The sequence below is a fragment of the Apteryx rowi genome, unplaced genomic scaffold (genome assembly GCF_003343035.1).
Source record: "Apteryx rowi isolate R43461 unplaced genomic scaffold, aptRow1 scaffold_6, whole genome shotgun sequence".
Taxonomy (NCBI): Eukaryota; Metazoa; Chordata; class Aves; order Apterygiformes; family Apterygidae; genus Apteryx; species Apteryx rowi.
In genome coordinates, this window is record NW_020450871.1 from 6,388,895 (window position 1) to 6,401,966 (window position 13,072).

Below are 13,072 nucleotides of genomic sequence, written 5' to 3' on the forward strand. Positions count from 1 at the left end.
GCAACGATGGTTAACTTTATAAAAAGAGCTCTAAAAACAAGGTCAAGTTTTTGTTTGCTCTGAGGATCGAGTTTTCAGTAGGAAAAAAACATATTTTATGCCTCTTTCTAATGCTGAAGAGAGGAAAAATGATCTAAAAATTATTTCATTAGATAATCTTGGAGACCTAGAAGGTAACTATTTTAAGTTCTATGTCCTTCTATCAGATACAAAACCTTAATAGGAAAGTAAATGAGCCTTTCACAGAGCTGTGAGGATCAGCTAAGCATAGCCTGTGTTAAACCAAGCAAATTCCAAAGAGGAATTTCCATTGCTAAGGTTTTTGCCATTTCTCAGGCGTTCACGTCTAGAGACTGGTTCAGACACTTCTGCTAACAATCAGCCACTGTGGCCGTGCAAAGATTGAAAAAACTTCCAGAGGCTCCCTGGGCTGATGGAGAAAAGATCCATTAGTTGTATGCCTTCCAGCTACCGAAGGCATTGAGCTATAAATTGTTTCTTCATCTTTCCCAGCAGTTTTACACACACATTGAGCAGATGTACTGGAATTCTTCCTGAGACCGCTCTGTACTTCAGTGGACCCGCTGTGTTTTCACCATGTGGTCTGTATCTCCTGTACATGAATACCTGATGCATATCAAGTCTGCTAGTGAAAGTAAAGAACTGCGGTGTCTGGTTTCAGAGGAGGGAGCTCTCGAGGGCAGGGCTGTTCTTGCTGGGTTTTATTCACTTCTTCCAAAATGAAAACACTTAATGATGCAGGTGCAATCACCGTTTACGCAGTTTGGAATCTGAATTGGAAGATGCCAAGGAAACTGGAATCCACTTGAATCTTTAAGGCACTCATTCCAAAAATTGGAATTTCAAGAGCAACAGTTACCCTGTTACCATTAGAATTTTTGGGGAGGTGGCAGGGGCATAGGGGAGTAAGGGTTTTCATCTGTAACCTCTTGTTGGTGATCTGTCTCTCAGGAATACAATTTTCAGTGTGGGGTGGCAACACAAGGTGGCATTGGGTTTCTTACCCACCATGCATGTGCATGCTCTCCACTTTCTGCACACCTTTCTCCTCCCCCCGTCCTTGGACTCCATATCCTAACACGATCCCCTAATTTACCCATTCTTTTCCCGTGATTCATTGACTCCCAGTGTGCAACAGACCTCTTCTTCAGCACTCTGCTGGGAAGAAAGGACAAAAAGGTGGGACTAGGAAGACACAACTTCGCACCTGGAGCAAAGGCACTGAGTAACACTGCTTCAGCTGTGGGGAGGGCAGCAGAGGCAGAGCAGCACAATTTATAGTAGTAAATTAAACAGTTGAGGGGCCTGAGAATCTGTCCTGCTAAGCTGCGGGAATAGCCCTTGGCATTGCTGGCCAGGCTGAGTCACACTTTCCCCAATGATTTCTGCATGTGGATTGTGAGTTCACACAGGTGAAGGACCCCAGGGACAGTAGGTGGTTGCTTGCAGCAGTCGTGTTTGGATGGGTAAGAGTTTAATAGTATAGATCAGAAACCAGTCCCAGCTGTGTTTAATTTGTACAAATAAAGGCAGTGGGGCTCGGTATTGTGGTCCTCTGTCCAGTTTTGTGTCATGTTCACTGTACCAGTATCAGAACCTAGTGGTTTTATATCTCTTGGTATCTTGTTCACTCGAAATTGTGATACCACTATGTAATGACGTATCAGCTGTCACTGTTAAAGAGTAATGATAAAATAATTGCTTGGACTACAAATTTCTCAATTCCATTACCTAGAAAATGGAAAGTCAGAGACTTGGCAACAGTTAAACTTATAGATTTAAAAGGAAACTCTTGATCTTATGTTTTTGACTCGTGGCTTGCTTGAAGGAAGCAGTAGTACTGGACCCCATGCAGAGATGCTGATGGCTAGGGTTATATCTTGGTGTCAGGGAGATGGAGAGATGGGCTTGTAGTGGAGGCCTTGTAGAGTGGATGGAGACCAACTTAAAATAAAATAAATACGTTGCATGCATTCTCAAAATCAGCTCTCTAACAGGGGTTGGGGGAGCAACAGGGTGGACATCAAATTCATACTGAAGTCCTTTCTTAAAGGATGTCATCACTCAGTCCCGTATGTGAACTTATAATTTTATCCAGTTCCAGCAAAACTATATACAGAGGTCAAGTATATTACATGGTACCAGTCTAGTATGTAAGGCAATAAGGAAATGAATATTGAAAATATTCTGAGAGTTTTGCTTAAAAAGAATTACTTAGCATGACTGCTAAGTATTGGTGAAATCTGAAGTAGCAGTAGTGGGGGCATTTGAAGTTAATTCTTTTCTTTGCTTTTTAAATTAACTAGAGGTCATCCTGTATGGCACTATATTAAAAAAAAAAAAAAAAAAAAAGTTATAATGTCTAAGTAGCCTTGCCTGAAAATAAGACAAATGTGATGGTATTCCTTTTCTTTCTGGGTTTGTGTATGTCCTAAATATAAATATTTTCATTCTGTTAGTAGCAAAACGGACAAAAGCCTGATATTATTTCACTTGTTTGGTGCCTTCTATTTCTCGTAAACAGAAAGTGTCTGTTTTGAATTCCTTGTCTTAAAAGTTCTGCTGTTTGAACAACACCTAGAAAGATGCAAATTGTGTCATAAAAATAGTAACAGAATCAAGAAATTGGTGTCTTCAGATAGCAAGTGATCCTCCTTTGTTTTTAATATTTTTAGAGTAATGTAATGGCTATACGTTCGTTAGGAAATTTTAAGGTTCTACTCTGTGGAAATATGGGGCTTTTATATTATGATAAAGAATTAAAGAAGTCTTCACTAGTGAAGTGTTCCTGAGACTTTGTAGCTGGTTTTATATGGAATTGTGTTTTGTAGGGAAGAGAGAAAAGGAAGGGTTGGAACCTTGTGGCTTTACCAGTTTTAAATGACCAGGCGCATGTAAGGGTGTCAGGCAAATTCTGTAATACTTGTTCAGACGTAGGTAGACATTTCCGTAAGTGGAAGGGCTTGAAGAAAGATGCTGTATCTTTAAAGATAATCCAGACAGCAATTCTACTTTGAGAAACGGACCAGCCGCCAAACAAGAGTAACCCAGGGTTATCTTTCAGAAAGAAATTGAATTCTTATGAGGTGCTGCTCAAAAGTTCATTGCAACATTCAGTATTTTGGAATACCGCTATTTATACTACACATATTCAAGACACCTTAAAGAGCGTGATTCACGGGAGTAAAAAACTTCTGCATTTATATCGGCATATCTGCTTTTTTTTTTTTCTTTTTTTTTTTCCGGTGCTCATAATAAGATGCTAATAATTTTGGAATATTGGTTTGGAAAAAAACATAGTTATTGTCTTTGCATGGAAAGAGGAAAACAGAAATTTTCCTATGCAGTAGGGACAGCTCAGATTTTATGCTGACTTCTCTTTTTGGAGTGGGCAAAGCTTTTCCCGCTCCCCTTCTCTCCCCTTCCCCCCCCTCCCCAAACTTTGGGAAGCTTCAAATTTGGATTCCTACCTCATGGCTTAAGTTATTTTCTGTTTTCTGCAAAGACTTGAAACTTTTTTTGTTTCGTGGTGTGGCTGTTCTCTTGCTCTGCGGCACTGCCAGTCCCAATTGCTACCACTTGCTCAGCCGCTAGAATCTGCGGGATACGAGGGCAGACGTGCTCGGCGTTGCTGGACTTCAAATTCTGGCTGCTTCAGCCAGTAAGTGGATGTAACAGCCAGAGCAGCTGCAGCGGATTTTTTTTCTCCTTCCACTTAAACGAGGCCAATAATTTTCACTTTCCTTTCTGAAATACTATAGCTTCGCACAATAAAATACAGCATTTTCAAACTAAAAAATGTCTGAACTACTCTCCCTAAATGCTATCTGCAGCTTAAAAAAGATGATCTTTCCGTTTCCTCCGTTGCATTTAAATAGCAAGTGCTAAGTCTGCCCCCAGGCAAGTGTCTGCTCAGTTTCTTTTTTTTCATTTTTCCAGCAATTTTTTAGCAATGCCCAAATCCTGAACAGTTGTCAGAAAGTTCTTGTTATTGTCTGATTTATTTTTTTTTAATAAAATAATTAGCAGTGGAGAAAAGGTATTTTTCTCACTCTTATTTCACCATCAAAATCTGATCGCGTTTGACATCCTTTTGCATAATAAACAGCCAGATTTCTCTTTAACCCCAACTGAAATAGAAGTTTACCCTAAAAACCTTTCTTTTCTGTTTTTTGATCTTAAATGCTCAATTTTCTTTTCCTTCCATCCTTTGCCTTCCTTCTCTTCCCACTGAGTCCACTAGGTTTCATATGCTGTACATATGAAACATAAATCTGGATCTAAATGTTATTCAGACAAAGATTTTCATCCATTGTTGAATTGTCTTGACTATAACACAAATTTATTTTCTATTCCCTAGAATGTTATGGAACAGTTCAATCCAGGACTGAGGAATTTAATAAACCTGGGGAAAAACTATGAAAAAGCTGTTAATGGTAAGTCTTCTGTATGTAAACTTTAGAAAAAAGGTTTAACTTTCATTTAAATGTACATATTATATGTGAGGGTTGGGTATAAACTTAAATTCCATGTTGTGTATTAAAAACAAACAAACAAGCACACCTCCTCCTTTTTTTTTTTGGCTGAGTTCAGACACTCTCCGGCAGAAACTGCATCCCAAACACGCATAGAGCTACTGCAAAATAAACTGAAGTATAAATAACCTCTATTAAAAACATAATATAAATGGAAAAATCAAACAGTAATGTAAATTAGATGTTTTCTTTTTCCTGGAAGTATCTCCCAAAGGTACTTCCCATTCTTGGATCTGTCCCTGCTCACCTATACACATGTAACAACCCAGGTAAGTAATCCTTTGAACAGAACAACTTTAATGAATAAGAGTTGCAGGAGTGGATTCTAAAATTTTTTTTTTTTTTAATCCATACTAAATCTGATAGTATCTTTTTAATGGAGTCAAAATCAGAATGAATCAATTTGAATCTAAGGGCCTGATCTCTCAAACTTTTTATAATGTGGTTGCTTACTTCCATTATTGACTTCAGAGAAACTATTTATGTAAAAATGGGTTTTCAAGACTGAGCTCTAAGTTCCCAAAGCTTATACTGTAGGACCTGTTAAAGCTTGCTCCATTTCACTTATGCAGACCTGTTGAGCTGCTTGATACCGTATTAAAGCAAAGTAAAATCTCTCTAATTTTACCTCATTTCCAGTCTGTAGCATCAGACTCACGTAATCTAGTACTCTGAGAAATGTGATACTGCAGAAGTAGTACATAGCCAATTAGACATTGAAATATCTCTTCATGCAAATTTTAGATCAGGCTTGAGAAAAAGATAAAACCAAAGCACGCTGGAGATGAAAATAAGGAAATGTTGACTTAGTCACAGGAATACCTAACCTGACTTACTAGCGAATATAATTTAGAGATTTTAGGTAGTACCAGAAGTAATAACAAGTGTTCCCACATTTAACTGAAAGATCTCATACCAGTTCTTGAGAGTTCTGTTTCATTCATACTTTACTACTGATATGTTATATTGTGTCTTTTTTTATCATTTTTCAGTTCGTCATCAGCAATCTAGTATGAATGCTTAATTTCACATGAATAAATGTTTAATTGCAACAACTGATGAGAAACTACATTAAAGTCATCTTTGGGCTTTCATAAATTGTTAATCTGTTCTCCATAAATGCTCAGCAGCGTAAATAGATCTGTAACAAGGAGTAAGTATTCTGTTGCTGAACAGTCAGACACTTTGCAGCTTTCCAAACAAGTCAGAATGGGCTGACAAAGAACATAAAACTCACAAAAGCTTCTGATAGATTTATAGCGTATTCTTTATGCATTTTGAAGTTAAAAGGTCACAACTTCTTTCCTTCAGAAATACGGTTTACCAGCCGCAGTACCCCTAAGGGACTCTACAGGTGGAGTTCTTCATTTACTGCATAAGCAGAGGAAAAAGTCACACAGTTTCTCGTGCCCCTCCCCCACACACACCTTATTTTTTGTGTGTGTGCCTACATTGGAAGATAAGATTGGCATGGGGCTAGCCTGAGAAGGCGTTAGACAGGCAAAGATGGAATGGCTTAAACCCTTCGCTACAGGACTGCAGCATACTGCTCCATCAGTGGTGCCAATACAGTTCTCCTGTTCAGGAAGCTTGAATATGAAGCACCTATGAGAAGTAGCTTAAAAAGAAATGAGTCTTGTGTAGTGCAAAAGGGCCTGAAACCTCAAAAAGAATCTTGGTTTCATTTGGAAGACGGAAGCCATCTTTTCAGGCTTGTCAGGGAATGTACTGTTAGGTAACCAAAGGTGTCACCTTTGCTAGTAAAAACTATAAAATACAGACCTAAAATGGTATAGCTGGCAATCGCCATCTTCTCCAAAAAAGAATATTCTGAAGTCAAGAGTGACAGTCTGCTTGGACTGCATTTTGGCTACGCTTTGGGGTGAGAAATTAACTATAACAAAAAATGAATAAAGACTTAATTCAAAAAATATTTTTCATTGCCTTTTACAGTAAAACCTTGCCAGTTTTTCCTCCTAATTTCTTTATCTTTGCAGTGTGCAGATCAGTTCTAGATACCCTGAAGATGTCAGGAATCCACTGCATGGTGCAGATCTACTACTCTATATGTATCTGTTGCTCACTAGTAGCCTCCCTGCAGTTTGAATCTTGATGTTTCCATGTTCATTCCAGTAAAACTGGCTTCACTGTTTAAATCAGATATAACCAGGAAATGATTAACTGAGAATAATGAAACCTTAGTGATATATATTAAATGCTTCATGTTGCCTGTAAAGCTGGAATTGAACTATAGACAATAAAATTGTGGGAAAGGAGGGGGGAAAAAAGAAAAGATTGCCCTGAAAAGAAAGATAAGTGTCCAAGGGTTAACTAGGGACTGTCTGGTTGGGAATGTGAAACCTTCAGGATTCTTCTTAAATTGTGCATGCACCTGCTGACTAAGGTTTTATTGCTTCAAACACTTGCGATGCAGCTTTCCCTGCTATTCTGAGTTTAGCAACAAAGAGAAGGGTAGGCATTTCCCTGAAGAGTCAAAATAAATCAATGCAGAAATTATGTATATTAATGCTAATTTTTCACATCTATCCCAGAAACTAGAACTCTACCAACGCTTAAGCTGCTGCACAATGTAATTTATAATAATCTGAGAAACATTAATAGTGCCGGTTGAAAACTATGAGAAGAATGCCAAATCTGGTTATCTATCATAAGCCTTTATAACCCGAAGATCATATTTCAAAGACTTAGTCTTTAAAGTCTTACCATTTAAGGATTCTGAAGTTTCCTTGAAGTAGAAAAATCAGAGAGGATCCTATAGGATCCTGGCATTTCCTTGGCTCTGACTGTCTCACTGTCCCTGACAAGGAATCATATTTGTCATTGCAGTATATGGTAATTGCACAGTGTTATCCATAATGGTAATTGCTAGGAGTGGCTGTATCAGATATTTTGAACCTTTCACATTTTACTTTTTTTTTTTCCATATATCATACCTGCCACACTTGTCATCATTTTGTGATGGGAGTTACTCTATTACAGCTTACTTTAACAGTAAATGATGGTTTACTTTTGAAGGACTTCGTGTCTCCTTGTTGGAACTGTAGGTTCATTTTCTCACGGACAATAGCCGGTTCTCAGTAGCGAAAACTTAAAGTTTCTGGCTGGAAGACCTTTAACTTTGGGAATATGGGGCAGATACCTAGGGATTCCTAGGAAATTTGGGGTTACATTTTGCTTTTTTCCAACACAGCTCATCTGTATTGAGGAAATTTTGTTATGTCCTGACCAATGGCTTATCACTGGCACTATACTTACCACAGATGTTGATTGCTCTTGGATATACTTGAAAGTTGGAACTCAATGGCAGGCTGCAGATTTGTTAATATATTCTGCTGTCCTGTCTTTCAGTCACCTGGTTCCAGAATTTACTAGGAAGCTCAGGAGTTTGTGTGATTTGCTGTGATAGCAGGGTTCCCTTATTGCCATACACCTCTCTCTTACAATCTGTCCCAGACTCCAAAACTTCTTGGGATCATAGATTACTGGAAATGGAAAAGCCTTTGATAACCTTTAATTTAACTTTCTTTCTTTTTTCTTTTTTTTTTTTCTTCCCCCCTCTCTCTTCCTCTCTATAAGCTATGATAGTGGCTGGAAGAGCATATTATGATAGCCTTGCAAAGATCGGAGATATATCAGCTGATTCTCCAGTTTCTAAAGAATTAGGTAAGTGAAATCTCAATTTATTAAATTCAAAGCATACACTTCATTTTTGTTTCCAGCTGGCATTTCACAGAACTAATGTGAACTAGAAAAGGATTGGCAAAAGGGCATGTTACTCTAAATATTGCATAGATGGAAGGGATTAGATCTCTTTAAAATATATTATTTCTTAGGCCATTAATGTTTTCATTTACAACATATTTTACATTTTTCACCTTTATAAACATATTTCTGCTATTCTTATGCATTCACAAGCTTGGTTTTTTTGAAGATCACATTATTCTATATTAAATAAGTACAGGAAAATGTGTAGTTTGATTTGGTATAAAGATGAATGTTTAAAGATTTCAGGAACAAAATGTTGGTTTTAGGAGTGCTAATGTATAATAGCAGTTCCTAGACTAAATCAGTTTTCTGGATGAGTTTCACTGTGAAGAGTTTACCTCAATATTTTGACCAAGAATATCACTAAAATTTCTCACATACTTTACTTTGTAGTTGAACTTTTGGAAGATGAACAATAGAGTCAAAGACGTAGTACGTTTGCAGGAATGTAAAATTAATCCAAGTTCTGTACTTCCCTGAAAGTAATAGCTGAATTTTTGAAAGAGCGTCTTCAGCACTATGCTTGATACTCCTTTGGCTAGCACTGAAATGATAGTGCTGCATCTCCAAAAATGACATTGTCATGGAAGCATTTGTAATGTTTCTGACAAAAGATTATAACATCTCTACAAAACAAAGAAACAGGAACTATATTGTAAAGAGGAAACACTTGTTCAAAGCCTTAGTCTGCTTTTTGACAAAAATAAGAACTTGATATAGTGTCTTGGATCTGTACTTTTGATTACAGGCACTGGAGGACTCTTACAGTGATGCATCAGGTATCTTCTCCTGTAACTTTAATTTGCTGTAGTACATGAACTTAGGTGATTGAAAGGAATACTTTTAGTAATTTTTTTTAGTGATTCGGTTGAAGGAGAAGTGAGGGAAAGACTGTCCTTGAATGGTGAATACCGGTTTCTTTGCGCCTGCGTGCATTTTTTACGATTTGTTCTGAAACCACTTTTGTGTGACTGTTAACATTCTGTGTTCAAAGCTGGGAGCGGCAGAACAGCAAACAGTAAAAAGCAAACAGTCCTCATGTAGTTGCTTTCTTTATTTGCTTTGCAAGCTGTTTATACAAAACAGAGTTGCTGGTTTCAAACTATACAAGAAAAGTATGAGAAAGTTTGAGAATGTGTTAACCATTCACAGTTTCATAAAACAACAAAAGCATAATTAAGACTTTTGTAATATTATTCTAATCAAGCAGTTGGTCAGATGCATGGAGTAACGTGTTTATTGAACTTTGTATGACTGTGGGATATTGTCTGTTTGTTTGAAAATAGCCTAGAGCTGAATTCTGAAAATAACTATTTTTCCCTAGTAGTGGGGGCAATGCAGAATTGCTATTGAAAAAATATTTTTCATCTAATTATGATTTCTTCACTTTTTTCTCTATATATAATATATATAGAAAACATATGTCCTGGCCTCCTTTGGGATTAGGCTTCTAACGCTGCAGCCTGTTCATCTTCTACTTAAACTGTTACTGCAGAAAAATCTTTCTTCCTAATGATAACGGTAACTCTGGATTTCTTCCAGTACACTTTATGATAGAATACTTAATTTTGAGATGCAGAAAGTCACTGAACATTGGAAGAGGCACTATAATATCTTCAGGAGTCTGTGAGAGATTATTCACATTTTCTTAATAATAATAATAAAAAAGCCGTAACAGGTCTGAAGCTAGGCTACAATATTCAACTATTTAGCAGAGATATATGATGTACTAGGACCCCAGGTGTCTTTTGTTAAAAGTCTAAGTTACTGCAGAGCTCTTACTTGTATTTAACAGTATTAAAACACACATGCTGGGCAGTATCAGGTCCGCAAAGGCCAGGCCACATGCTGCCGGGGTCTGGGCCTTTGTGGACCCTCTTTCCCCTGGGGCAGTTCCTGCAGGCTCAGCCCCCTGCAGAACTCTCTTCTGTGAGAGCAGCCTTTAGATTTAGCAAAATACTTATTATTGACCAGTAATAGCTCGGTCATGCATGCTACTTCTGTCACCCTCGCCAGAAGAGAGGTCACTGGTAGTCGGCTAAGCTGTTGTTTTGTTAGTGCCTGCGAACTGCTGTTGCAGGCTGTATTCTCTGGAGGATTAAGTGAGCTACCACACTTGTTTGCTTTACAAGAGCACCAGTCTAAAGGTGACCAGCAAAGAAGCAGGGAGAGGAGCAATTCCCATAACTTTACATCTGCGCGTTATTTGTATCCAAATATGGTGTTCAGAATATCTCCTAACTTTTTTGCTTTTCTTTCGAGTTATATTCCAAAGCCTTTTCCTGTAGCCTGTATTAATTGAAATCAATGGCAACATTCCCACGGATGTCAGGAGGAGATCATTATATTTTAAATATTTAAAACAATATCCTGGCTGTTCACAAGGAATCAGGTGAACCAGCAATGACCAAGTTCTAAGGGTTCTGGAGTGCTTTAATATTTGAGCCCAAATTGAGGTAGTGTAGTCTGGAGTTTGTGTTTAGCACTTCTGAAAACCAAAAAATTAAACATTTTTCTCTGAGTAGTGAACAGTCGAAACATACAAAGTAAGTATTGTCTCTTGAAACTAACCTGTTTAAAAATAAACAGAACCCCCCATGGATTACCCATTTAACTATGCTCAGGACAATTGGCATATGGAAAGCAAGGCTCACTGTAGTCAGAAATCCACAGTGCTGTTTCTCTACTTCTGATGATGGCACTGTCATCTATAGCAGAAATGAAGGGAAAGCTAATTACCTATCAGCTAATTATCCTTGAGTCATCTAAAATGTGGATGCCTCCTCCACTGGGTTGGTATCTCACCAATCAGACCCTAAGTACCTTCTGGCTGGAAAAGGAAGTTTTAGAACAAGATTGACCCTCACCACCATCCCGAGAGCATATCAACGTATATCTTTGCAGATACAGTTTGTATTAAAATCAGTCTTCTGAAGATTAAACAGGGAAGTGAGGCAGGAGTCCAAGTTTTGAGTCTTCCCTGTAGAAACTTCACCTGTAGTTTTGGCAGATGGAAAAATAATGTGTTATTTGAAATTCAGTCGTGTTGCATCAAACTTCCTGTACTTAATTATAAATGGACTACAGGGCTTAGATGGATACAACACAATTTTCTTTAGAATCTATAGAGAATCTTTACTGGAACATTACACTGAGTCATTTTACAGCTCAAACCAAACCGGCTGGGTGACCTAGAGCATATTTACCACCAAGTGTGATGGAAAGATTTGAATCAAAAACACAGTCAGTCAATCTCTCCTTCTCATAAGGAAACAGTAGTATACATTCTTCCTGTAATGGGACAGTAAAATGGGCTTATGGTCAAGGATACAGCTGGAAATTTGCCAACTGTCAAGGCAGAGTAGAAACAAGAATAGAAAAGAAATATGGAAGAAAATATTTGACAGAAAGAGTAAAATACATAAAGGGCAGAATCAAGTAAAATAGTCAGAAAGTGCAGGGAAAGAGCTTTCATCTGTAGAATGAAATTGGAGCAGAAGAGGGAAATAAGATAATGAAAAATAAATCTTTTTTTACTTATCGGCTGGGTATTGCAGCCGATACAGAGCTTTTGTACTAAATACCTGTGTCTTTCAAGTCAGGTTAAAGCTCTCTGGAATATTTTAATATAAAATAACTTAATATAAGTAAGTTGAGGAAGTATAAGAATATATTGCATTCATAATACATTTCTTATAAATAAGGGATAAGTTGATTTAAATCAACTTTCTTTCAAGTTTTTGATTTGGCTACATTTCTAAGCTTATAGTCACCTCAGTTAGCTGTGAGCATAACCTGAATTTGCGTAGTTCAAGTTATTCAGCAATCTGGAATTTCCATATCTTTCTTTCAGTCTTTATATGGAGTCTTCATGGAACAGAAGAACATAAGAATTGGTTTTGTGGTTTGGAGTTGTGGAGTTTTTTTAGTTGTGGAGAAACTACAGTAGCTTGAATAAGAATTAAAACAAAAGATTACTGCATCCCTTCTTTGGACTAGGCACCTTTTGGAAATTGCACAAAGAAGAAAAGCTAAGGAAACAAGAAACTGCACATCTTAAAATGTTAATATTTCATACCATTCAAATTACAACATACCACAGCAGCACTGTAAAATCTTGGGTTTCAATAATGCACTAAAAATAACTTCACATATATATACTAACCTGCTGGTACAGTGCTAAAAATAGTACTATTCATGGTGTGTGGCTAACCTTTTTTTGTCTTGCCCAAAATATGGGATTACGAGCTTTTGTCTAATAGGTTTTCAGTGCTTAAAATTTTAATAACCACTCTTCTTCAATAATCTAATCTGTCTTTCCCGCTTCATTGCTCAAGGAATCAGGAAGTTAGTTCCTGCACATTCATTGAATACTTGCTCCTCATATGTCCCTAACTCGCCTCTTGTAGCTATGATAACTGGCAGGTGCTAAACACATTTATAATATTGTGGGTGTAAAGTCTCCCTTTGTTGTGTGGCAACCGTATTTATAGGAGTCACCCACAGCTATACTGTGGGTCTGAACACAGAGCCTAGTATTGCTCAGGAAGAAAGCGTAACCTATTCCTTGTCTGACAACCTGCAAAAAACAAATTGTAAGGAAAATATTACATGGCATGGTCTTGACCAGTAAAACTAAATTGCAGAAGTTCAGCATGTTAAAAGGAAAGTTGGAAGAGACTATATATATATATATTTTTTTTTAATCTACTCAAGATTGGGGCGGGGGG

At 37.4% G+C, this 13,072-nt stretch overlaps 1 protein-coding gene across 1 annotated transcript in view; it reads left to right on the top strand.

The window, feature by feature from the left end:
• The first annotated feature begins 4,387 nt into the window (after positions 1-4,387).
• BAIAP2L1 (BAI1 associated protein 2 like 1) overlaps positions 4,388-13,072 on the top strand; it is a 34,628-nt gene continuing 25,943 nt past the window's right edge. The window contains exons 1-2 of the mRNA XM_026083100.1: positions 4,388-4,457; positions 8,154-8,240. Of these exons, the coding sequence (XP_025938885.1) occupies positions 4,388-4,457; positions 8,154-8,240 (157 nt within the window). The remainder of the gene's footprint in view (positions 4,458-8,153; positions 8,241-13,072) is intronic.